The sequence below is a fragment of the Sylvia atricapilla genome, chromosome Z (assembly GCF_009819655.1).
Source record: "Sylvia atricapilla isolate bSylAtr1 chromosome Z, bSylAtr1.pri, whole genome shotgun sequence".
Taxonomy (NCBI): domain Eukaryota; kingdom Metazoa; phylum Chordata; class Aves; order Passeriformes; family Sylviidae; genus Sylvia; species Sylvia atricapilla.
Window position 1 is genome coordinate 31,827,535 of NC_089174.1, and position 27,244 is coordinate 31,854,778.

General features: G+C 40.3%; 1 protein-coding gene across 1 annotated transcript in view; it reads left to right on the forward strand.

Annotated features, from left to right (window-relative positions):
• Window positions 1–5,522: 5,522 nt before the first annotated feature.
• The window catches only part of MCTP1 (multiple C2 and transmembrane domain containing 1), a 214,440-nt gene continuing 192,718 nt past the window's right edge, over window positions 5,523–27,244 (forward strand). The window contains 4 exon segments of the mRNA XM_066339938.1: window positions 5,523–5,701; window positions 5,703–5,777; window positions 5,779–6,004; window positions 6,006–6,689. Of these exon segments, the coding sequence (XP_066196035.1) occupies window positions 5,523–5,701; window positions 5,703–5,777; window positions 5,779–6,004; window positions 6,006–6,689 (1,164 nt within the window).

Consider the following 27,244-nt stretch of genomic DNA (forward strand, 5'->3'; position numbering starts at 1 on the left):
ATCCTGTGTATCCATAAGGAAGCAGTAAAGAGTTTTATGGAAAAAAGCAGCAATGAAATCTCCATTGCAAAGATGCAATCTCCATCTTTGGGAGATGCCGAGCAGATGGGTACATAAACAAGGCAGGTCCAGGGCTAGTATAATGTCAGATCATGGAATGTTCAGATTGAAATCCAGTAAAGTAAAATATTTGAGGTCAAACAATGGGGGAAAACAGACATAGTACTGAACTCATAGTACAGTACTGACACAATTCTAGTGTCAATTCTAACATCTCAAGCAAGTACTCCAGAAATCTAGCAGTCAAGAAATATTGCATATTCCTTATTATGCACTAAACTTGGCTGGTCTTCTATAATGTGCATCATAAGACCGTGTGATGAACTCCAAAGACTGAAAAATGAAATATTTGCATTCTGTGCCTGAAACTACTGTGGTCTATGGAAGAATTTATTTAAGAAAAGACAATCTGTCTAATACATAGATATATGTAATATGTTCAAAATAAGAAAGAGTCATAATGTGAGTTTATATAAGTTATTATGTTTATACTAATAAAGAATTTATTGTTTTGTATTTAATCTTTATTACCAATTCCTGAATAGAAAGGAACCAAAGTAGAAATGTATATGAAATTATATTTAAAGTCAACAGTTTGATGAAAGAACCAAAAGCACAGTGTGATTCAGATTATAAATATATTTATGTGCAAGCTCCAAATGATTCTCCAATCAACCTTTTCCTTTCCTACTCTGCCTTATGCCTAGGAGGAGGAAATGAAGGAGATCACATGAGTCTTCTACAGTCTTTCATTTCAAACTGAATTAAAATTGCTCATTGCAGTGTAGCACCCCAGTACCACCTGTAGAATCAGGAAGCAATTCTAAATGCCAGCAATATTAATGGAAAAAATGTTGCAATTCTTATATCTCCTTGGGATATTGAGAGCATAGAATGCTGTTGAGAGAGGAAATGACTTTAAGCAGAGATAATATGTGATTAAGTAGAAGTTTAAGAAAGGGAAAAAATCATTCTTTCCAAATTCATTCAACAGTAGTTGAAATTAAAATAGGCTAAGTATAAAAATCAGTAAATATTCTGGGTATTGCGGTATTTGGTGTACATACTCAGTTCCTCATACATCTTTGCAGAGTCAACAGAAAACACCTGAAAGAGCTAGCAGGAAGGGAAAAAGGTTCACCATTTGTGATGCTTTATCAGAGATGTGAAAGCCGTAAGGGACTACTGCCAAAAAGATTCACTCTGAAAACTTCTAAATTAATAATATCATTTAACCCTAACATTACATTAGTATTTAGTAATACTAATATTGATGATGAAAAACTGGGCCAGAACTAACTTTTTTAAAAAAGAGCTGTATGTTCAGTAGTGCAATCTAAATCATAGATTCATAGAGTGGTTGGGTAGGAAAGGACCTTAAGGGTCATTTTGTTCCAACTCCATGCCATGGGCAGACACATTTCCCACAAGACCAGGTTACTCGGAGCCTCCTCCAGTCTGATCTTGAATATTTTCAGGGCCAGGGCATCCATAGCTTCTCTGGGCACCCTGTTCATGTGCCTCGCCACCCTCACCCTCACAGTAAAGAATTTCTTACTAATACCTAATCTTAATCTACTGTCTTTCAGTTTAAAGCCATTACTTCCTGTTCTTCCCTTTCTGAAGGTGAAACGTCTGCTAACATCAGACCTTGATGCTCAGGAGCAGCCTGCTGTTTCTCAGCCATGAGAATGTCTTGCTGGATTTCCCACTGTTGCATGTAGACTGCTGTATGGGCTGACTACACAATTTGAAGTACTGCACATGGCTTATATAGACCAGCACTGAGCTCTGTAACTTGGCTTTTTCTTTCCTTTATTCCCAGGAGCTGCACCAGACCTTCCTGTAAATGTCATTAAAAGAACTGTGTTAGGGATCAAAAACAATGGTCAAACAAACAGCTAAGGAACATGAGCAGAAAGCTCCCAAAATAGTTAAAATGTTAGAGACATAGATGTACGTGAAAGGAACAGAAATCAATCTCCAGTAAATTGAATCAACTTTTCATAACAGTGCAATTTATAATCCTCATGGCACTTTCCCATAAAGAAGGTCCTCCTGCTTCAGGAAAACGTTTTGAAGCCTGCACTATCCTAGATTAATGGCTGAAACTATATTATCATTGTTACACCTCAAAAAATTCAATAGCTGGTTAAAAATACTCAGAACTACATTAAGGCAATGAAGCATTCTGAAGAGCTAAGCTGCAATTGGTTTTGTGAGATGCTATGTTTAACCACATTAGAGGAGCCATATGTGGCAAGAGCATAATTATCTGTATAAAATCCAAGAAGAAATGTACTCATTATTGTGTATTTGTGAGTGAAGATAGAATTTATAATGCTCTTTATAGCCAAGTTTGCCTGAAGCTTCAAACCATATGACACAGTTTAAATACTTTTAGGATTTCAAAGCTCTGTTATTCTGGCCTCAATCTTCTATACTGCATTTCTTGTCTCATGCTGAAACTCAACTAGAAGATTTCAGGTTAAAAAAAACATGGACAAGAAGAGTCAAAGAGTATGTTTGTCTTTGTAATGTGAAACTTTCTTACAACAGGTTGGGGAGAAGCCATCTGAGATACTGTTCATCATGCCAAGACCTGAATTGTTATTGTGGAGAAAAAAACAAGCAAAACACAACATTCAAGGCTGTACTTAAAAATTGTTTTACAGACCTGAGACATAACTAAGATGAAAAAAAGGAAACACAAATCCATAATAATTCAGGCTAAAGAAACATTGAGAAAGAACAGGGCACAATAACTTGCAAATGGGGTTAAAAATGTGGTTCCAGGCTGAGAAGACCATAATCGTGCTCAGCCTTTGAGCCTAAGGTCATCCTCAAACATATATTGTCTCCATAAATGTCTGGTACACATTTCTAAATATTACCATCTTTGCTGTACTCTGAATGATGTGAAAAGGAAGGGTGTTTCAAACAGAGGAGTTAACTAAAAAAATTAAATATATTTCTAAATATGAACACACATATATAATGACCTAAATATCAGAAGCAACAAAGTAAATTCTTTCTTTTTCAAGAAATAAGCAAAACCAAACCAAAAATTTTTATTTGATTTAAAGCACCGGAGAAATTTGGGGCTTTGTGTCATAGGCCACAAAAGTATTAGAAAATATATTTTTTTAAAAAATGCATGGGGCTTAGTTTTGAGTGGTACATTTGTTTTATAAATTTAGATTAAACTATTTAGAGTAATGACATATATATATGAAATACAGTTCTGATGAGACTGATAGTTGCCTTCCTCGGAAACTGTTCTTCCTTTTTGACATGTATAGCTGATATGCTGGAATTAAAGATGACATTCTTGATCTCCTTGGGTTTCAGTTTGAGATACCAAACAACTCTTTTTGTTGTTGCTGTTATCCTGCTTTATTTTAGCTTTCAAAACACTGAAGCAGTATGGTGTAAAGAAAAATTTTCAGATATCCTTACTTAAAAGGCTAATAAAGATTTACCTGTATATTTAGAAATATTGTTGTCATCTGTACAGGTGTTAAATCCATGTTCTTGTTAAATGTTGAGATTTCTGTTTGAAAGTAGCTTGAGATTTTGCTGTGATCTTTCTGGCAAATTCTGTTTCGACTTTAACAAATGAATACAGCTCAACCTGAGCTATAATTCAATGTGCAGAATGACTCACAGTGTTGTAAAACTGTTTACGGTGACCTGATCTGAATTAATTTTAGAATAATCCCACTCTGCCTGTTGCAGTACAGCCATTTACTGTCTTGTCAGCCCAGACAGGTTTTGCCCCCGGGACAATTAGTGTTTCTGCAACTATACAGGCGAAGATACATTGACCCCTTTCTTTATAAGCAAATCTACTTGTTGGTTGGATAAAAAGGAGGCAGGTTAGACAGATTTCGTAATGACGCAAATTTAAGGTACAGAAAGTTTATGCTGGCTATTGTGTAAAAAGAATCAGGAGGCCTGTCAGTATGTTACTTGGAACCACTCAATGCATGGGTCATAAAAACACAGCATAAGCCACATGGAGGCTTGTTTACAGTCCTCCCAGACTACAAGCTTCCATGCGCTTCCAAGATTAGTTGCTGAAGGGAATATGTCTATACAAACAACAAATTTCTAGTCTCATTTTTTTTTTTTTTTTTTTTTTTTTATTTTTACTGGTCAAAATATCTGTCATTTAAAGGTATGAGAGTAGTTCAGTATATTTAGTAAAGTTAAGTTCTGAATCCAATAGTAGTCTTCCTATGTCTATTGGTTTTGTGAAGAGTTGTTATTTTAACAAAAAACTTACCTGAAAAGATGCTTATTTTATGTTTTAAGTGTATGGTGGAAATAAAAAGAGTCAAACAAAAGGCAGATAAATATATTGAAATATTTTTTAGTCTTTTTCACTCTCCCCAGTGTAGTTGATGTACAAAATTATTTTTTTATTCTTTTGAATTCTGTTCATTGAGTAAACTCATTATTTACAAGAATACAAATCTTCTAAAGAGTTTTCATTTTAGCGAATTCCTTCTTTGATTCAAAGATATCAACTCAAACATTTGGACACATATGCTTCCTCTAGACCTTGACCTGTTTATGCATTGCTACCTGATGCCTTTGCTTTCAGGTAGCTAGAAGCTGATTATTTGGATTTACCTAGAGGGATCAAAGTCAATTGACTTATTTATAATTTTCTATCTTAAAATTTTGTCTGGGTTTTTTTCCCCCTATGACTATTTTTGGCTTTTTTTTTTCTGGTCCTAAAATGTCATTTAAATTGACAGGACTTCTCAAAAATATCCTCCAGTGGTTCAGAGGTTATTTTAGCTATTTTCTCAAATATTTTATCCCCAAGGCCCTGATGATTTGGAAGCACCCATTTTGTCTCAGTGCTTTTTATTTTCTTCATACTCTGTTCAGCAAAATTTGTACTGCCAAATGCCTGGTTGCAAACTTTATTGGAGAAGTTGAATATAGAAGCCAAATCCTCCATTGTGTGACATGTCTTTTTAAATGAAGCCCGAAAGTACACTGTACTAAAGTATGGCTCACTCTACACAAAAAGATTTCTTTTGCTTATTTGTTTCATAGAATGTAAAAGATTTGTTTTGAACTCACACTGCTTGTATGATTTTAATTCAAAACTAAACATCCAAAAATACAGCGATGGGGCAACTAGTACAGCATACTATGATAAGGGGTTTTTTTTGTTTTGTTTGATTTTGTTTTGGTTCTTTTTTTTGTTTGTTTGTTTGTTTGTTTTTCTTCCCATTTGAAAAAGACGAGAAAGGCAAATAAGCTGAGAGGTTTTTTTCCCCCATACCTGGCGGGTCCTGCCAAGTCAGACTCTGCATTCTGTACCCACTGCTGCCGAAGGACAGAGCTAATGACGAGGCCCGTATTTCCCGCAGCGCATTCTGTATGTGCATGAGCAAATCCCACCGAACCTTCCCCCACAAAGTTACTGCGGGTCGAGGACGATGGCTGCTGGCCAGGGAGCCGCTTCACGCTCCCACCTTCACGCAGGGATCTGGATGTTTCCCGGCCCCGCGGAGACTGCAGGATCTCTGCGCTCTCTCTCCGCCACCCGCGGCCTCCGGGGCGGGCGCCCTCCCCGCACCCCGCACGGAGAAGCTGTCCCCGCTGCCGGGAACAGGTGGGCAGGGCAAGCCCCCGCCGGCCCAGTACTCTCTTGCATTGCCGCACCTATCCAAACGCGAGCCGCCGCTCCCCCTGCGCCTCGCCGGTAACTTTTTTTGCCAGGCTTCGTGCCACCCGCCGCCACCGAGGGACCACCCAGGGTGGTGGGCTTAGGCTGGCAAACTTTCTGCCCAGATGGGCCAGAGTGGCAGCTTCGTCCTTTCTTCATCTTTAGCATCACGGCTGCGGCACCATCCTCCCTCGGGCGCGCCACGCTGAGCGGGGGGCGGTGCGGCGGAGCCCTGCGCTCGTTCCGGCAGCGGGCGCCGCTCCGTTTCGGCCCGCCCCGCACCGGAGAGAGGGCGACAGGCTCCGGCGGGCTCTGCTGGTGCTGCTGCCGCCGCCGCCCCCTTCGCCGGAGGAGAAGGATGGAGCCGGGCAAGGAGCCCCGAGTAACCGCGGAGGAGAAGCCCAGCGAACCAGAGCAGGCGGTTTCCTTCCAGGCCCGGCTGTGGAAAAACCTGCAGCTGGGGGGCAAGGGCCGGAGCGGCGGCGGGCGGGCAGCAGCCGAGCGCCGCACTGCGGAGCCCCTCGCTCCGGCCCCGCCGGCCGGCGGCAAGGGGGACCTCCAGCCCGGCGGCAAGTGGAGCGGCTTCAAGCGGCGGCGGCAAGTGCTAGACCGCGTCTTTTCGTCCTCCCAGCCCAATCTATGCTGCTCGGCCGCCGAGCCGCTGGAGCCGGCCGGCGAGTCCGGCTCCGCCCTGCGCCGCCTGCGGGAGCACCTGCTCCCCCAAGGCAAGGGGCCGCCGCCCGGCCGCCGCCCGGAGCCCGCCGCCGGCTCTGAGGGGCCGCCGGCGGGCAGCGAGGGGCGCCGGCCCGCGGCGCACCTGTCCCACCAGAAGAGCTCCTCGCTGCCCAGCACCGCCTGCCTGGAGCAGCTGCTGCAGGGCTCGCCCGCCGCCGGCAGGATCCAGGACCAGCGCACGGAGGACGGCGACAGCAGCGCGGTGCGTGCCGGCCCGCGCCGCCCCTCTGCTAACAGGGCCGGGTGGGGAGGTCGGGCGGGAGGGGTGGTAATCCCTGGGGAGGGTAGAGGAGGTGGGAAGGGAGCTGAGGTAAGGAGACGTGGGAGGGCGACCGCTGGGGAAGGGAGCTGAGGTGAGGTGGAGGACGGCCGCGGCTGAGTCTCAAGCCCTCCTCCCGCCGGCTCGCTGGTCAGGAGTGCCCTTCGCCTGAGAGGGGAACGACTGGAGCCCAGCCCGCATCCCGGCCGGAGCCCGGCGCTCCCGCAGCACTCTGAGACAAGCGGCGCGGCGGGCCCGAGCCGTGGGAGTGCCTCTGACAGCCGTGCTCCTGCCCCGCTCCTGGAGCGACCTCCCTTAGGCCTTCATTTCATAAACCACATAGGCGAAAGGTGTCTCGGAGGCTGGGGTCAGGCTTCCCTCGCTCGCACGCTTTTTCCTAGTGGCCGCCTCGCGCGTCTATGAGGGCCGTCTCCGCTGGTGTCTGCTCTTAACACATGCAGCATTGCTTTTACTCAGGTAACCTCGGCTTTTTCCTTGTTTGGTTATCCAGATTTGAATTACTATGTCTTTTGATTTCTGCAAGACACCAACAACACCACTAGGTACACATTTAGTAGATGGTAGGTAATTATTTGGCAGTTACAGGCTAAGTGCTGCCTTATGCAGCTGTCAGTTCAGTCTGCGAGACCATCGTTCTGGTTTGTTTGGGAGAAGGCAGTAAACAAAGCCGTAACTCTTCCAACAGTCGGTTTTTAAATTACGTGGTGAAGCTACTGTTGATAGGGGCTGCTGAATCTTGGAGTAAATTTACTGCGAGAAAAGTGCAAAACGTGAGTATTTTTTGATCTTGTGTAATTCTGAGCAGCCATCCACCTTCTTCAGGAATAACTGAGTAATGCATATTATTATAAATTGTTTTATGTCATAATCAGGGAGAAATGAATAGCTGAAGTAAAAGAAATGCTCTCTGTGTTGTCAGAAATAGGCTGTATAAATGCATTTGGCTGCTGCCAGAGCAGAACCTATGCTAATAAAGAATAATAGTAGTTCTGCAGTGATTTGCAAGTGTACCTTGAGGTCAGTGGTACTTTAATGTCCCTCTGCAGAATTCAAAGGAATTCCTCTTCACAAATATGGGACCAAGACTTAACTTTATGCCTTGGGTTTGTTTTGGTTATAGTCACTGGCCTCGGTGGAAACTACTGTAGTTGTCTCTTGTATAGGGCTTGTAAAGGGTTTAGATCATTGCTTATTGAGGTGGGACTATTGTGACAGGTATCTATAAAGTGGGTATTACCCTGCAGTAGTGAATACATTCCTCCCAAACCTCTGGCTCAAATTGTAAGTATTTAAGTAGTATTGTTGGAGATGACAAGACATTATTCTGCTTTAAAGACTGCAGCATCCTGTAATATGAAAATGTGTGGCTTTCTTCAGTGTGTTCTGCTGCTGTGTTTAGTAAAGAATTGTAAATGTTTATTTACAAAGCATGTCAAGTGAGGGCATTACACTTGTTTAGAACAAGGTGCAGTCATAACATTTGGAAAGAATACTGTTAAATCAAATCAATTTAGGTTTTCTAACACTTGTTTTTAATTAGCAGGATTATGATCTATTCTTCCAAGTGTTTTCTAGTATTAATTTGGGCTATGCCTGGATACCAGATATGCTGGTTTTGATAATAAAAAAGCTTGTTTGTGTCTTGGTGAAGTTTGCAGAGCTGCTGAAAGTGTTTGTTTTAAAGGAATGATCTGAAACAGAATAGCTTTCCTGCTATTTTGTAATAAGCACATTCGCTGCTTTTCTCAACTCTGAAGTATAATCTCACTTGGGTTATTAAGTCTAGCTTAATTCCAGCTTCAATGAGTTACAGGATATTTGGGAAAATAAAACTCCAACTATAAAGCATTGTTAATTGTCTTCAAGTATGCCTGGTACTGTTTAGTGATCTGTTAACAGAGAAAATACCTTCCACTGTAAGCAGCTGGAGTTTCCAGTTCAGTGTACCTCAGGAGGCAAGACTTGTGTGCTTACAGTCTGCACCTCACGGCAGTAAAGTCCCTGCCTAACCTCAGTAATGGCCTTTACACCCCTCTGAGGATTTGGGATTACACATCTGGTAGCATGAGTTTGGAATAACTTGCATTTTTCAAATCCAAATTTTACTTAAAGCACGTGCTGGTTTTAACAAGTGCAAGGAACCAAGCTCCAAACAAGCTATTCCCTTTCCCCCTGCCCCTTCTGACAATGGAGAGATAATAAGAAGAGATTATGAGTTAAAATAACAATTTACACACAGAATCACAATAATCACAGCAATATATAAAAAGTATATGGAAAGAGGGTGTCCCATGCACAAAAGGGCATGCATCACTGGGAACAAAAGAAAAGATACTTCCCAAAGACAGTGCCTGGTATGGACTCCAGACAAAGGTAGTGTGGCAATGGGAACTCCAGTGGCTTATATTAGCAGCCCCCCAGCCCAGCCTAAGCAGGGGAAGAAAACCCCTCAGAATCTTGTGCCTTGGACTGCTCCAGTACCTTGGTTCTGCACAGCCTTCCCTCGTGCTGCCACCTCTCACTCGGCTCTGCTGGGGCAGGGGCTCTGAACAGCTCTGTGCCACCCCTTCTCTCTCTCTCCTTTTTTCTAATTTTCCCTAGAGCAGCTGTCTTGGACTCAGCATTGCTGTCCTTCAGCAGCACATCTTAAAGCCACAGCTCGGAGGAGTGGGAAAGGGACTGATGGTGGTGAAGAGGGGCTGGGTCCACCTGGCTGATCCCCATACCTTCTCCCTGGAGAGAGCCAGGCAAGCTGGAGCACTTTACCTCCTGCTCCTTGGCTTGTCCTGCTGGGACCACACCAATCTCAGCAATGATTCAATTTTTTCTGTAACCAGGACACAGCAGCACAGATTTTCAGTGGTGTCTGGGTTTTCATTGTCTTTCATTGCAGCCTTACATGCCCAAAGATTTAAAAAAAGTATATCAGAATCATTAAACTGAGATTAAATTTCCTAAGAGTAAATCAACATAAAATTGCAACTTCTTTTAAAATACACGTAAAATTATATAAAAATGAAGAGCAAGCAGATGCTAGTGTCTCTTTTGGATCAAGACTGTTGAATTTTATATCAAATCTGCACACAAAAATATCTACTACATATTTTCAGGGAGATGGTGGAGAGAAATAAAATTCCACAATAAGTCAACTTTTTTGTGCTTTTAAGCTGAAATAATACAGTTGTTGTCAGTGAAAAGTTACTGGGTGTGAAGACTTACGTTGTAAGATTTTATATTGAAATTTAATTTTTTGGCATAATCACGCCATTTAAATTTAATTTGAACGCGTTAAAATGTGGTATAGCACTGTTGTATTGGGCATGGACAGTCTAGCAGAGACCTAGTTTTTTCAGTGTTGAATAAAGCTGTTGCATTGATTAGGATTAGTGTCTTGGTTTGAGTAGCGCTGCACAAATAGAAGTGTAGTCTTATGCAAACAATACCTTTTATATTTGAGCACTAAACACAGTTCTTTGCTGAAGACTGAATACTCCTTGGAGCTGTCTGTGAATATTTTTGGAAAGGGCATTTAAGTACTTATTGGAAGGAAACTTAGGTTACTTTTAAACAGTAAGTGAAATGTAAATGTGTGTTTTTAGAACAAAGGAATGAATACATGTGCAGGTATATATCATCCTTCTTCCAGTTTCCAAAGACTGTGAGACAGGTTTCCATGGCCAAACTTTTCATGACTTTCCATATGGCAGCCAATCACCATGATGTAGCTGAGAGCCGTGTGTGTGCTGCATCCTTGAAGCACTGAGACGATGGTGATGGATGCCTCCTGCAGTGTTCCCCTGGAGGACAGCAGCACTCCAGGAGCAATGCTTCACAATGCTTCTAGTGTCTGAGTGTGCTGCCATGGCCCAATGCAGCAAAGCAAGCGTTTTTCTACTTGTCCCTTTAAATTTTTCTTCCTGTGCCAGCTGGAGCATGAATTTATCTGGCAGTGCCTGTGCCAGCATGGCCTTTCTCTTTAATGTGAGACATAGCTTTGCATGAAAAGTTTTACATCACTTGTATTTTGTCACAGTAATTTGGTAAAAACCAGGGGGGTGGAAATATCCCCGTTTCTTAAGATTTGCAGTAGTACAGACCCTACAAGTGTTTCACTGTCTTTATCAAAGAAGATAAATCTGGGCATGTGTCATATTGAATCAACAGTGAGCGTGAAGAGTCCTTAGGAAGAGGGTTCTTGATTAAGGGATGTCCAGGCTGCAGTCTGACTGCCACAGTGAGTACTCTTGTGGGTACTTCTCTCCAGTGTGTTTTCTTGCAAGATAACAACAAATCTGATAACGACAAACTTTGTCATTTCATGACTTCTTAAAATGTGTCTAGATTGATCCATTATAACCAAAAGAGAGGGCAGGTTCTTAACCCCTTTCCCTCAATGTTTCCAGTTCTGTGAGTGGCTACGTGAATGACTTGGAGGTGTGGGAGAGCACTGGCATTATTGCAGAGGGAAGATGGGGGCTCTCTAGGGCTGCTGCTCAACCTCTAATTTCTTAGCCATACGAAAGCAAATTTCTTTAATTTTGTGACACATGGAGCTATTTGTTTCATTAATAAGCAGTGATTGGAAAACATTGGTCTAGAATGTATAATACAGACTGATTAGAGATGAGCTGAAGTGAAAAACTGATACATCCAGGTACAGGGTCTTTCCCATTCTTACAAATAAAGGATAACTATTAGCCAATAAAGTTGATGTTAGAGGGTGAACTGTGTGTCACAAGAGGAGAAACTGCAGAAAGAAGGGGAATTTAGTGAGCTGGATTGTATGAGGCGACATTGCACTTTCAGGGCAAAGAACATTGTCTTATACTGAGATGTTGGGAAAGAGAAAGAAAATCATAGTGAGTAGGAAGGAGTGCAGGTTGAACTGGAAGGAAGCCTGAAGAGGAGAGAGGGGAGTTTGAATTTAGTGAGGAGCGGGATGCAGAGCCAGTGAAGAAGACCAGACTGGCATATCATGTGTGTATCTCTGCCTATACCAGAATGAGTCTATAATTGGTTTAGAGCTGTTTGAATCAATGAAGTTACACAAGGGAAATTTTTAAAATGTTTGTTATAATTGGCGTGTGTCACAGGTAATTGATTCAGCCAAAGAAGGAAAAATAACAAGAAAAGACAAAAGGCTGAAATGTCAATGAAAAGCTACACAGATAATGTCACTCAAGAGGATCTTAATTGCTGCTTTACTTTCATTGAGAAAGATGAAGGTGGTGAGAAAATTTGAAAACTGCTGACTGTCAAGGATTAATTACTTTTTCCTGACACAATGCCAGTACAAAACAGAAAGAGTTGGAGAGAGCTGATTTGCACAGGTATTTGGAGCATGATTTGAGAGCAACATAATTCTGAAAATTGAGGCAGTATTTTAGAAAATGGTAGGATGTTTGCTTTTAGGGATGTGCCCACTGACACAGAGGGAATGAGTAGATGAAAAAGTCTTTAGGCTGGGTGAGAAGACCATGGAGCTGGTTAAATTACATAGAAATAGTAACCAGGAGTAAAAAGCTGTTGCTAAAGTTTGTTTCTTATAAGACAGCTGTTGCAATTGATCACAGCTATTTGTTATTCCAAGATTTTAATTAGACATCTGATTTTGTTAAGGGATATTTTGTGTTGCCTGATTTTTCACATATTAATCTCTAATAAAATGTTCATCTTTCAGCAGTTTGAGATGTACAATTCTGTTTCTTGTGGTCTGTCAGCATCTGATCAGACTTTATTATTATTATCAGGTATTTTAATAGTGTACATATATTACTGGAAGAAAAATCCAGATATGGCACAATAGAGTTGTATTTAATTATATCTAGAATGACCTCTGCTCAGTTAACTAAGGATCTGTAGAGTTTTCAAAGTGAGCTACATGATTTTTCAGAATTGGCTAGTTTGCATTTATCCTCCTGAAATATTTAGATATTTTAAAGTGAGCTAATAGCAGCTGTTGACTTACTGTTTGTCTGTGATCTCATTTAAACTTTAATTCCTCTTGTCCTCACCCTTTGCATTTACTGCTGATATATAAAGGTTTATAGTAAAATAATTATATTGAAAATAATAGATTTTTGAAGATAGGAATTGCCACAGTCCTTGCACTGAAAGATCAAATAAATGCATATTTTGTAACAAGTTTCTCAGCTGTGAAGTGTTTAAGTTTAAAGGTTTTTTTCTGGATTTCAAGTGACTGTGTCCCACTTCAGTGTACTTCATATGTGTATTTAATAATCTACTGACCTGTGCTGAACTTTAAAAATTTAAAAATAGAGATACGTAAACTTGGTTGTAGCATTAGACTTTTTTTTTCCCCAAGAAATGCTGAAAAATGTTCCTTCCATCTTTTTGAAGTGTTGGATGCAGAAAATTAGTCATATCAGTAAGACTTATCTTCAGTTAATATATTGATACAGGGAGAATTACTTTCTAGTGTTTAAAAAATATATATTACTAAAAATATATTATTAAAACAATTTTAGAACTGCTGCTATGTCATTTAACACCCAGATTTTGTAGGAAAGGAAGTTTTAGCCTAGCTGGTTTGTCTTGTGTCATGTGGTAATAAATGAACAGACCCAAGTGTCTTTTTTTTTTTTGACTTCTTGGATAACTTTCTGGTCTTCAGAAAGATGACTGAGAGCTCACCATTGATGTGAAGGCTTTATTTGCCTTTTCCTCTCTAATCTTACTATATCTATCCTAGATTTTTGATATTACAAATGTTATCTTCTAGGGAATTTTAGGAGGGTAGCTATAATGTAAGTCCTTAAGCTTTAAAGTTTAAAAAATAAAGTATTTCTCTTCCTTGTAAAAGAGGGCAGAATCCCCCTATTTTTATCTGTGGTAGACTTAATTTATCAAAATGACAAATTTGATCACCTTTAGTTCAGTCTGGAGATTTTTTAATGGGAAGTTCGTGTTCTGCTCAGTGTACATTCCATTCAATATGTTTCTGTAAAGGGGAACTGATTACAAAGCATAGCAAGTGCGCCAGAATTGTCTATGTGTGTTTGTATAAATCTTATGGGGTAGGTGACTGTGCTTGCTTGAAGGTAAAGTAGCAGGACAAATTAACTCCACGCAAATACCTTGTGAGAGATTTCAAGTTGGAGTTACAATTTAGTAGGAAAACTACAATAAAGGCAGAAAGTACAGAAACACTGGTTTAAACTGACAAAGTCAGAGTGCAACCTGGCCCCTATTGGTCAGGAGTGGTGGTTGCAGTCCAATTAAGGAGTAGCTGCAATGATGCTGAAATGATGGCTGTGGTCTTGTCAAAAGCTGTCGTCCTGTGGAAATTTGGGTTCCTCCTCTGGATGCCTATTGGTGATGGTTGTTCTCCCAGTCCCAAAACCCCAGATTATATGTGGTCAGATTCAGGCAGGAATGTTTAGTACCTTTCCCAGGGCAGGGAATTCCACAATGGAATGTAATCCGGTGAGTCATGGGAAGTTTGGGGAATCCTTGATAACCTAGGTTGATACAGCTGCCCATTGGGGCTGTTGAGCATTCATGACCCATTGGCAGAGATTACCCCCCTAGGATGGGTGTTGTGAAGACAAAGAAATGCTGCCACTCAGAGTTTAATACCCAGTTTGCAGCCTGGCAGTTGGGTGTGCACTGAGCAGTTGTTGGAAATGATCCACCGTCAACAGTTCATCAGGAATAATGTAGGTGGGTGTGGAATACATCTCTTGGCTACACCCATATGGACGCTCTTTCTCCTGTAACCACAACAGTGATTTATGCCTTGCCAGTAAGCCAGAGGTTTCATATTTCAAAGGCTTAGAGCAATGATATACCATCCCTGTCAAAATACTTAGTTTTGAAAGGTTCAGACTCAGTGTGAGATGTGAGATCCAGGGATAAAAGTATTGCAGTACTGGGATTTTTGTCAGTAAAGGCACCTTATGTTTCATGGGAGTGACTTTCTGGTGAGGAGGAAGACGGTATCTTATCAAGGCAGGTAATTAATAAGGATGGTGAGCAGTCTTGTTCCTTTGTGCTCTGCTTGGATGTTGCTGATTTGCTTTTGTGTGTCATTGTTGGAGCAAATAAAATCATATAATCACAGAGTTGATTGTACTGGAAGGACCTGAAGGATCATTTCAGTGTCTTATAAAATGATGGATATAAGTACTGTTACATGGATAATTTTACACAAAGGGATTTTTTATAATTAGCACAATACATCTTGTAATGAATTAGCGGGATTAGCATGTATCAAGTTGTCCTAGTTTCGGCCAAAGAGAGAGTTAAATTTCTCACAGTTCCCATGAGGGGCTGCAACTTGGAGCCTTGCAGGCGCCCTGGGGTTGTTGTGCTATACCATTACCTTACTCCCTTACCAGGAGTAAGGAATTTACATTTCTTTGAAGAAGGGGGGGTGTGACTTTGTGTAGAATAATAAGGCACCACATCAAGGATTGCTACCATTTTGTTCCTTTTTTTCCAGGGAGCAAGCACTGAATGCAGTGGTGGGGCAGCTCCTGCTCTAACTGTGGAGCCATCACATGGGGTTGAACTCAGTGAGAATTTTGCATGTAAATCACCCTCTCCATATAGTGCTGTACCAATTAGTGTAGTTGCTGTTATGATTTGTTTTCTTAGCACATTGCTGTTGGCCACTCAGTGGTTATGTCAACCTACTTCTGCCATTTGTCCCTCTCTTACTGGCTGCATAGGTCTTAATTACTGCTGGGTTTAAACCAATGTCCAAACAAAGGGTTGGCGTAACAACAGATCTGTTCAGAGCTTCTTGGAAACAATTTTGATCTAAGCATTTTTTTGTGTTAGGTGCAGAGCCCTCTGGTTACAATATTACTTGGTCTGTGCATGTGGATATGCTACCCAGCTCATATATTTCTGTATGTACTCCTCACAGTGTTCTTTTTCAGAATGGGGAGAAGGGAAGGAATGGCTTTGTTGCTGTACTGTGTGATATACTGTATGATATGATAACGTCAAGGGCAATGAGGGTAATTTGGGATGTGTGTTCAGTGCTGCTCTTCTGCCTGGGCCTGGGGTGGTACCTCTGGGAATTTATTAATAGTTGTACCCAGTTTTGGGGGTGGAACAGGAGAGGATAATGCCCATAGGCCAGTTAGGATAGAACAAGATGTAAAAACATGCTCTACAGTGCAGCCAGGGAGAATGGCATTCCTGGGTCTGTGGTAAATATTACCCACAGAGACTCAAGGGTGACCCTTGGGTTTCTCAAGTCAGAGATAGGAAGGATCTGGCCTGCTATCCCTAATTAAAAATGAGATCTCTGCAGTTTATTGAAGGGTTTTGAGCTGCTTTGGAAATGATGGGCTCCAAAGCACAGCTCCTTCTGGCGTCCTGACTGCTGGTGCTGGACCGGATGCTCAGAGGGCAATTCCCTTACACACATTATTCCACTGATAGTACATAGAGTAAGTGGATTGCTCTGACCGTCCAGTGAGCTCAAACAGGAAATGTCCATTGCTCTGGGATCTTGGAAATTATGAACTGGCCCAAAGGTGAAAATTTTGCATTATTATCAGGAGAGAAGGACATGTGCTGAGGATGCCCCATCACATAATCAACTACCAGAAAATGAAATTAATATATGTTCTGTTTTATGGTGGTTCCTGCTCTGTTTTAGGAGTATATTGAAAACAGAAAGCTATCTTATGGAATCCTACATGGCAAATCACAGAAGCTATGGAGGGACAAGGTGCATCAAGTCAGGTTGCAGACCTGAAAGCCATCCAGTTAGCCTTAGATATCACTGAATTAGAGAAATGGCCAGTGCTCTACCTCTGCACTGACTTGTGGATGACAGTGAATGCCATGTGGGGGTGGCTGGACCAATGGAAAAAGATCAACTAGTAGGACAGAGGTAAACCTATCTGGGCTGATGAATTGTGGTGAGGCAACACTACCCAGGTAGAGAAGTTGGCTGTAAATTACATCAAGTAGATGCACCATCACTCAGGAGCTTGGCTACTGAAGGGCATTTCAAAAGTGGACGGGTGCATTGGGCTGCCAACATTAAGCTGTCTCAGGTGGACCTGGACTGGCAACGTAAGGGTGAATTATTTCTTGTGTGATGGGCCTCAGGTTATCAGGGAAGCGTGGCGAAATAGAGATAGGCTTGTGATCAAGGGGTGGACTTAATAATGACAATATGTTCCAGGTTATCCCTAAGTGTGAAACATTCGCTGCAATCAAGCAGGCCAAGCAGGTAAAGCTGCTGTAGTATGGGGGAACAGTGGTTGAAATATAAAAATGAGGAGGCCTGGCAGATTAATTACATCATACACCATACATACCTACCAAGGTAATTGTTACATGCTTATGGTGGTTTAAAGAACCACTGGATAGCTGCAGGTGTACCCTGTGCCTTCCACTGCCTGGAGCATCTTGGGGTTTGAAGACCAAGCCCTGTGGTGGCATGGCACCCCAGCAAGAGCTGAGCTGGACAATGAAACTAATTTTAAGAATGTTTCACAGAGACAACTGGGCCAGAGAGCCTGGTATTGAGTGGATATTATATTCCTAGTCATGCAGCACTCTGTAGGAAAGTTGAATGATATAATGGACTGTTAAAAACCACACTGAAAGTAGTGGGTGGTTGGACCTACATTTAGCAAAGACAGTCTGATTAGTTAACACCCAAGGCTTTATCACTTGAGCTGCCCCTCCCCAGTCAAAGCCTCCACATATTGTAGAAGGGGATAAAGTCCCCATGGTACATATAAAGAATGTGTTAGGGAAAATAGTTTTGATTAGTTCTGCCTCTCATCTGTGTGATTTTTTGTGCTCAAGGACCTGGGTGCACTTGGTGGATAATCCAGAGGGCCATGGAAAGACAATGTGTACCCCAAGGAGATTGGATTCTTGGTTGAGAACAGTCTGTAATGTTGAATTGTGTGTGTAATATTCGTTGCTGAATGACCCTACCACTATATGTTATAGCTACTATGGACAGTATGTGTGGGGGAGATGCTGGAGTGGTTCTTGGAACATATTTATACAGTTGATATCTTGCTACCTGCTTCTGACCTTAATTTAGACAATAAATTTGGTAGTTTTTTACAGTACAAACTGAACTCTGTATAATATTTTCATGTTATCATTTAGAAAAAAAAAGCCAGTAACAATAAAGAACTTTGATTTTTTTTTTTAAATGAATACTTACAATTCATTCTGGTAAAATCTACCAGTCTCTACTAAGCTTTGGCACAAAAATTTCTGTACTAGGTTTGGGTTCTGTTCAAGTTGAGTCACCTTTTTGTGATGTGCTAATGCAACACAAAGAGCTCTTTTTGTCTTTGAAAGTTTAAAGTAGACAAAATTTAGTAAGGAAAAGCAATAAACTGCAGAGGAAATCCTGACAATAAGTGAGACCAAGATTTCTGACAAAAGAGCAAAAAAGAAGAGCAGGAGGAGAGAGCTGAAAAAGGAGAGAGCTGAAAAAAGAGAAAAATTCCAAAAGCAAAACCAGGTGAAATAAGTTTATGACTGACATTATGTCTGAGCAAGAAGCAGAAATCCACAGGATTTATTTTACCAATGAATGAGACAGCAAATCTGGCGCTGCAGGATTTTTCTGCAGCGTAGATTATGTACATGAAGACGAGGGGATTGACTTCCTATCTACCACAATCTATTCAAAATCTAGGTTCAAGAAATAAATGAGGAAATTTATAGAAAAATGTGAGAATGCTTGCTTTTAAATGATGAGAAAAGAGGAAGAGTCTGTTTTAATACCAAATAGTATAATTTATAACTTAATTCTGGAATATTGATAAAATTGAAAATCAAAAATTCTGCAATATCTTTCAGTAGTATGCATCATTAAATCCTGGAAGAAATATCTGGAAGAAATAAAAGTTAGAAAAGATGAGAGATATTTTGCACATTTTTTACAGACGAATGCAGTCAGAGAATTCCAAACATGACAATGCTTTTGTTGTTAAAAACTTTAGAATTTTGATATGCAACTAATGTTTTCATATTAGTAAGCAATTACCACTTGCCCTTTATTGAAGTATGAACTTGAAATGCTTTTCATGTATTTTATTTTTTTAAGTCAACACATAGAAAAACAAAAGAAGAGGAAAACCCCCAAACTTTAAAGTGGATTTTTAAAATTAATTCTTACATTAATATTTTAAATAGAAACCTTCACAAGAACCAAACAGCAAAATCAAGGATTCAAATGATCCCTTGGTAGTTAGACTTTCACGAGACATTTAGGACCCTGGGGACTGGAACATTTTTGTGAGTAATATAAACAGATATTTGTCATATTGGATGTTCCTCTTACATTTTCTGACTGCTTTTATCTGCCTGAATTCCTGTTTCTACATGCTCAGGTCTTTCTAAGCTTATTTGAAGGTCAAGGCTGATGTTGAGCAGCCAGACCAAAGTAGGAAGTCAGATTGCTGTGCAGAATGTGAATGGCAGAGGTTGTACCTGCTTTACTTTCAAGACTCAGACAGTGTTGGGAGTATGTTTGTAAATTTTAATTCCACGGGCCTAAACTGATTTTAGGGATTTTTGCCTACAAGATAAGTGCAAGTATTTACCTTGGCTTTAGACCTGAATGATAAAAGAAGTGGTGTGTGAAGGAAGAAGCTCTGTTATGAACATGTAGAAATACATGTGTGTTTCCAGAAGTATTCTTGGGGCTTTAAGGAAACATAGGAAGAAAAAGCCTTTAAAGTTGTTTTAAACGGTTAGTTGAAGTAATTGCATGATCTGCTTCTGATGAGAGCCTGTGTGAACTTTTCTGTCAGAATATTCCACTCACCATAAGTAACTTAATAATTTAATAACTGGTTTTCTCTTTGGGATTTAGGGTTTTTTTACTTATTTAAAAAATATTTTTCCCCTTCACTTTTCCTATCCTGTGGTAAACCTATTTGGTTTGTAGTTTCCAGTAGCATTAAGGCTCCTCTGTTAATAGGTATTGGGTTTCTTTGACTGAGGAGGGGTGCTAATCCATCATGCTGTAAATCTGCTGGGAAACATCCTGAAATAATTTCACCAAGTCTTGTCTTTCTGCTTCAGTTTCTATGGTAATACTATACTTTTCTCATCAGTGTTGTGGTGGTAAAGGCAATTTAATTATTAAACATCAATTTCTCTGTCGAGTATTGTAGCTTCAACAGTAAGGATTTTGGTGTGGGTTTACCAGCACAAGTACAGCTGCAGGTTCTCTTGGCAGTTTATCCAGCTGGGGCTAAATTTGGCTCCACAGTTGAGCTACATTGGTAGCTTGAAGTAAATCTCAGCCATTTGCAGCCACCGAGGTGGGTGATACCTAAAACAGATGTTATTTTGGCCAAAATTAGGAGGCGTGATTCTGCTTTTGGAAAACCATTCAGCTTATGGTCTGAATGATAATAAATGCTGCACTTTGCAGTATTGCATCTTCCAAAATAAAGTGCAGTACAAATTTCCTTTATTAGGTGGAACAGAGCCTCAGAAATAACCATTTTTCCTTAAAGGAGCCAAGTCTTTCACTGTAGAAGTTTTCATGTATGGCTTTGATCTTAGCCTAATATTATGTACATATTTAAATAGATACATAATAACTAATAATAACTAATAATTTTCCTCATGCATTCTGAGTGAGTACTCTTGTGCTATTTGAACTTGAAAGCTAGGTAACCTAATTACCTATTTACTAACTTCCTAACCTTGTTCAGATTTATTCCATTGAGAGATTTTTGGATCTCCATGTGAAGATTTTTTTTGGAAATAATTAAACAAGTGTGCATGTACATTCTTACCACAGAATCATCTAGGTTGGAAAAGATCTTTGAAGTCATCAAGTCCAACTTATGACCCAATACGACCTTGTCAACTAGACCTTGATACTAAGTGCCACATCCAGTCTATCCTTAAACACCTCCAGAGACAGTGACTCTGCCACTTCCCTGGACAGCCCATTCCAATGCCCCATCACTCCTTCTGTGAAGAACTTCCTGATAATGAATGTAAACATTCTCTGGCACAGCTTACAACTGTGTCCTCTTGCCCTAAGACTGGGTCCTCTTGTCCTATCAGACATGTTTACATGCATAAGATATTTGTCATTTGTGTACATCACTGCTGCAGTAAAAGAAACTTGAGGTGTCACTGCACTGCAGTAACATGGCATTAGGAAGTCTGTGTCTCTTCTCAGTGCCAGTTCCACACTTTTATCAATTATTTTCTGTGCTGCTGTCAAACTGAATCCGAATATCTTTTGTGTCATCACAAAGGGAGATGATTTATCACAGGACTGAGGACTGAGAATGTATGCCTCGTGTAATGCCAGGGGAGCAGAGACACATACCACCAGGTGTCTCTGTGTTACACTAAGGCATTTGCTGATGCTGTTGTCTAATTTAGGTTTCATGCGTGTGTTTAGCCCTGGTCCTATAAAGGGATTATCTTAAAGAACCAGGCCATTCTGGCAAATCCTTATTCTGTTTGGGGTGAAGTATTCTGTTCACCACTTATATTTTAATGTATATCAGGCATAGTGGAGGAGATGTGAGCAGCATATTGTCCTGAAGTGTGAATTAATATACTAAAAATATACAGCTGGGATGCATTTAGCAGTAAAAACAGTGTCCCATCGTGCAAATGGAGAAACTGATGAAGTTGTTGCCTTTCTGGATGAGGGACAAGTGACACAACTTTAAGACTGCCTAGATTCAGAAGCTCTGTGGACAGTGGCACTCCAAATGCTGTGGGTAATTGGACATGTAAGTAGAAAGTTGATTTTTCTGTGTGTCCCTGAGCAGGTGGTCCCATAGATGAAGGCAGAGGACTATTGCAGCAGCCTTCTTAAATTAAACAAGGAGCAAGGTGAAGAGCTTAGTTTTCTGCTTCTCAGAAACTGGATCTTATGAAGAGAAACTGTGTTAAGTATTAAGAAATTATGTTAAGTTAACTATGTTAGGTAACATAATTTTAAACCCTGTCTTCATATATACCTAGAAAAAAAGAAAAATCTTTCAGCAGTTCTAATATAGTAAGGGTACTGTGGAGGTAGATGCCATTTATTTACTAGTTAGCAAGTATCTCACTTCTGTAGGCAAAATCCAGTGACTGTAGTGCTGTAGTGATGGCAAGTTTTTCAGCCATTGCTCTACTCTCTTGCCTCTCTCCATCTTCCTTCATCTGTTTGAGGAAGATGGAGATCTGTTGGAGCAGTGATACATGTGAATAAACTCTTATTGTCTTAGTTGTATTTAATTGTATCATTATGCAATTGTTCTGAAAGAAACACCGATGTGTTATGTAAGCTATGCTTGTTCATACTAATTATCTCTTTCATGAAACTTACTAGAAGTCTATAAATAATTCTTTAAGAGTGGTTATAAGTAGCTCTTTTATACTGCCTGTCACTTGAGATTAGTATCAATAAAATTAATTACTAGTTACTTGAAAAAGGAGGAAAAGTTGTGGATTTCTAGAAAATATTTCCAACGTAGTTTTCAGGTAACCCAACAACATAACACAGCAGACTGTTGCCTAATGATGGAATAGGAACACAATACTAGTAATAGTCACTAAACCAAGCTGTTAATCCTGCCGAACTGTATGCTGCTGGCACTAGAGTTGTATTGTTATTTCCATCCTTTCTAGAAAATAAATTATTTTATTATTTTGATTTTGATTTTCAAATTATTTTTATGGTGACTTCAGTGGTTGTTTATAAGTGTCTGACTGTGCTTTTCCTGGCAATGTGTACAGTTTCAGAAATGTCATCCTGTACCTTAATGAGCAACAGTAGGAAGTATTATAAATATTGTAAATATCTACGTCTTTCAGTGCCAACAGTGATGTTTCAGATAACTGAAGTTGTTCCTTAAGTGCCCACTAAAATCCTAGATGACTGCAAGGCTGTGTGTGCCCTCCAGTCAGTGCCAGCTAGCTAGATGCCATACTTGGTTACTCCTATGATGAGAGGCTCTTTGATCCTCTGTAAAAATTGGAAGCAGAATTACAGTCATGGCGTCTCAAGGACTGCTGCTGTAATTGTTGACTTTTTCTTCTGTGTTCCTTATTTATATGTAAAAATCAAAATGGCTATAACAATATCTGAAAGAGATGTAAGAATAGAATTAGAATATCTGAAATAGAAAGTAGTCAGCAAAAAGTTTCTTGAAGTCTTAAGTCTGATTAGGGTGTGAGATAAATGAATGAAATGTTAATGAAAATAAGGAAAATATCTCAGAAAACATTCAAAAGTACCTGAGGGAAGAATACAGGAAAACAACTTAATCTTGAAAATATGGTTGCAGATTTTTAAATTTATTTTATGTCTATTCATATTTTTTTACATAGATTCTAACAGAATAAGCAGATTTCTTCTTCCATTGGATGTTTTGCTGGTAGGCATTATTAAGTAATTATTTGAAGCTCCAGCTGGCATTTTAGATGCATGAAGATCTGTGCTGCACCTTACATTTTTATGGGAAATTCATCATAACTAAAATGACTAGATAGTGAATGTGAGCTAATCTAAACACTTTCTGCATGTTTCATTGCTGCAGATTTTCTCTGAAGGTTTTGGTCAGGTTTTTTTAATCTTTGTGTTCTTTTCCAGGCTGGGATATATTCAGTGTTTAATTGCAGTGTTAGTGGTCTCATGTGAATGGTCCTGTACCTGGATGCCTATTTGCTGAGCAAGATTTGCACTGGTAGCATCCAGTCACAAATTCATGTTGTTAGATAAAGGGACTTTCAGTCTCACATTCTCTCTCATTTTCTTTCAAGCCTGGTTATTTTCTTTGGGCCATGGAGTGCCATGCTGTCCTGTTCCTTAATACCAATTTTCCAACATGCCATCTTCCATTTACACTGCAATTATCAGGGCTTTTATCCTTGTTTTTTGAAGGTGGTACATCTGGAGCCAAAGCAAAGTGGGATTAATCCCAGAAAGTTTGGGATTTGATGACTACAGATTTTTGCAGGATGTTCTGGAGGTGTGTGTTCATTTTGGTTTCACCTTACCTTTTTCCATGGAAGGCTAACATTAGTCAGTATTTCAGTCTTAATACAGTATTTCTAGCATAATTTACCACCTCCTTCTTCAGGTTATTTTTATGGGAGGCGATGTTTTTACTATTGTAACTATTTTAAAAATGATTTTGTTAGGTGAGTGTAAGAAATCCAAATCTATGCTTATGATAACTACCAATTCTCATTTCCTATGAAGTAGACACTACTTCCTGTTTGGCCAGTTGTAGGTTACTGATCCAGTTTTGCTCACCTTTTTCTCTGTAGAGGGAGATTTAACCTGTTACAGTCATGGTGAGGCCTTGATAAGTCTTTGTTATAGTCTCTGATGAATTATGGAAAAAACCAAACTTGTGACATTGAAATAGTCTGTGAAGAATTGCCATAGATTTGTCAGAATGGACTCCATGTGTTATATTGGAGTTCACGATTTGATACTGATGGCCTGTAACTGTGACTGCAAATTATAAAAAAATATTCTCAATAGAGAACGCAACTAATAAGAGGTTTGTAAGATAATGTGTTTTATTCCAATGGTAATTTTGTCCAGGAGCGTGTTACTGCAGAAATGGTTAAACATGGCAGTTGATAAAAATTTATATGATAAATAGTGCTGACAAATAGTGTTGACTTGCAGTTCTCCTGATGTATATTATTCAAATAAGAATGAAAGAAACTTAGTGAAAGAAATTTCATATAATAAATCTGATATGTTTAAGTACAGCATATGGCTGCAGACGGAAGAGAAGTCCATAACTGATGCTCTTGTTGGCATATATCTGGTAATATTTTTCAAGCATATCAGAAAAGGAATCATGAATGCTAAGGACATCTATTGAAAATGCCTCTGAAATGTGGGATTTTAAAATAGAAGGTGTAGTCTTCTCCCTGCACATCAGGGTGTCGTATCTGGCGATGCTCTCTGCTGTGCTTGAGTGTGCAGCTGGCACACTTGAATTTGTCCTGAGCCAGCCTGAACTTATGTGAGCAGGATGCCCACAGTGTCAGGGGAAAAGAGGGAGGAGACAGGGCAGAGAAGGTCCACAGGAGACCTCTGTTACTTTGCTGTGGTTGTTAATTAGTTTGTGTTGAGGGCACAAATGGGAGATTTGGGGCATAAACTTGGCCTTCTCCTTTTGTAACAGTGGCAGCATGACTAGGATGCACAGCATTCACAGTTATAGCTAAAATTTTTTTTTCTGCTGCTGATTAACATTCAAGCTCATGTTAAGATAGTCATGCACAAAAATTAGTAATTTTTTAGCATCACTGAACAGAAATATTTCTACTACAGTTCTTCAGAGCATTCCATTCAATGCTTTCCAGTACTTTATGATCTAGAGATAAATAGATTTGCAGTTAATAAAATGGGAAGGTGACACATTGCACAGATAGCATCTTGAAAAATTTTATAAACTGAACTCATTTTAAAAAAGGGCTGTTTTTAAGTAATGTCAAAATTGGTTGTATAACAAGAAATTAGAAGTGCAAGTCTCATGTCTGTGAAAGCAGAATAGTATTTTGGAAAGGAAAAACTATAAAAGGAATCTAGAAGTTATAGTTAGCAAGCAATTCTGCAAGAGAACCTAATATTACATTGGAACAAAATCATCTACAGTGATCTACAAATCTGTAAAACTGAATAAATACCCTAGCTGTGAGGAAAGCTGATTTCACCAGTGAGTGAGAAGTGGCTGAGGACATGAGAAAATGGCACACACTGCCTTTTAAGGAAGATGTTGAAAAATAAAGTTGTGGCGTGTCATACAATTTGGAGGTGAAGAGAATGCTGATCAGGGAAAACCTGAGATCAGTATATTCAATTTACCAAAACAAAGGTGGAGGATGGTTATTATCCAGGAGAACACATAGGGACTCTCAGTAGGTTTATCCCTGCAAGATGGCTGGTGGTGAGAGCAGGGGGAAGGGGGACAGTATCTTGCTAGCTTCTGCAACATTATATAAATCTTCAGACAGATCAGTCAAGTGCCTTTGGTTCTTGATATGGAGAAAGGCACATCTGACTCACTTTTATTAGGTCGATTAGCTTTGACAGCACTGTATCAGGGTGCACAGCAGATTTGCTATCTCTTTGCACCTCAAGAGGATTTGTTTTACTCAAGTGATGTTGTGGACAGTGACAGGTGTCCTTCAGTGTGCTGGAGAGCAGCCAATGTGTGTAATTTCTTAGTCTTGTGAAGTCTCAAGATCTGAAATTGCTGGGTCAGTGGAAACTTGCACAGGTTCAGTTTTACTAGGGGCTGGTGCATGACAGGGAGTATGATATATCTGCTCAATACCATGCTCTCTGGCCCAGGTGTCTGCCGGGTTATTTTTGAAATGAGTCCTGTTGTCCAAGACAGTCCTTTCAGGGGTGCCCAAGTCACTACAGGACTTGCTTTGCAAGACCCAAGATGGTGTTCCAAGCAGTGGTGTGAGGCACAGGGAACATCTCCAGCCATCCAGTGGTTCTTTACATGACTGTTAGCAAGTAGCTATTACCTTGGTGCATTTATGGAAGTGTGATGTAATTAATCTGCCAGGCTTCCTCATATTTATATTTTTACCATCATCCACTGTACTGCAGAGGCTTTACCCATTTGGCCTGCTTGATTGCAGTGAATGTTTCACAGTTATGGATTACCTGGGAAATAATGTCCATGTTTAAGTCCACATCTCAATCATGAGCCCACCTGTATGTTGCATCTCTTACTGGATTATCTGAGGGTCAAGGGCCCATTGAGCCAGAAATAACTCATCCTTGTCCTGCCATACTGGCAGGAACCTTCACTTAAGAGAGCATATTGCTTTTCATTTTCTCGTAGCTGGTTAAGTGGTGGGCAAGCCCTCCTCAGCATGTGTCATCTTTTCCATTATCTCCTTGTCTGATAGTCAGATAGTCTGAAATTTTCTCCTTTTCATGATGAGTTCCAGGATCCTTAGGCAGTTGGGTTTTGCTTTTTAGCTTGCTGATCAGTGTGACCTACTTACTATGTGCAGCATCAATGACATGATGTGTGGTGGTGCCTGTCCCGTAGAACATCCAGCCCAGCACGGGCAGTCGGGGTGCAAGGACTGTGCTTTGGTGCCCATTACTTCTGAGGTGTCTTGAAACCCTTCAATAAACTGCAAGGATCTCATTTATTTGTTGGATTGCCTCAGGCTTTGGATCCTTTTGTCCATAACTCCAGATGGCAATCTGTTTTCCTCTTCCCAATCCCCTTATCAATGCCCACATCCTGGGACAGGAATCCAAGTTCATTGGCTTCACTACATTTAGTTTCATATCATGGGCCATGCTATGCCAGCATTGGAGCAGCAAGGTCAGCAGGGGTGCACACAACTGAAATCTTGTGGATCTCCCAGCTGGCTTGGGGCTAGGAATTAGATGGTTGTCTTTGGCCCTGCCTCCTGTTGTAAGGGCTTTACTTCTTCATCCCTCAGTAAGTGAACTGATTTTCTCTTGTATTTCT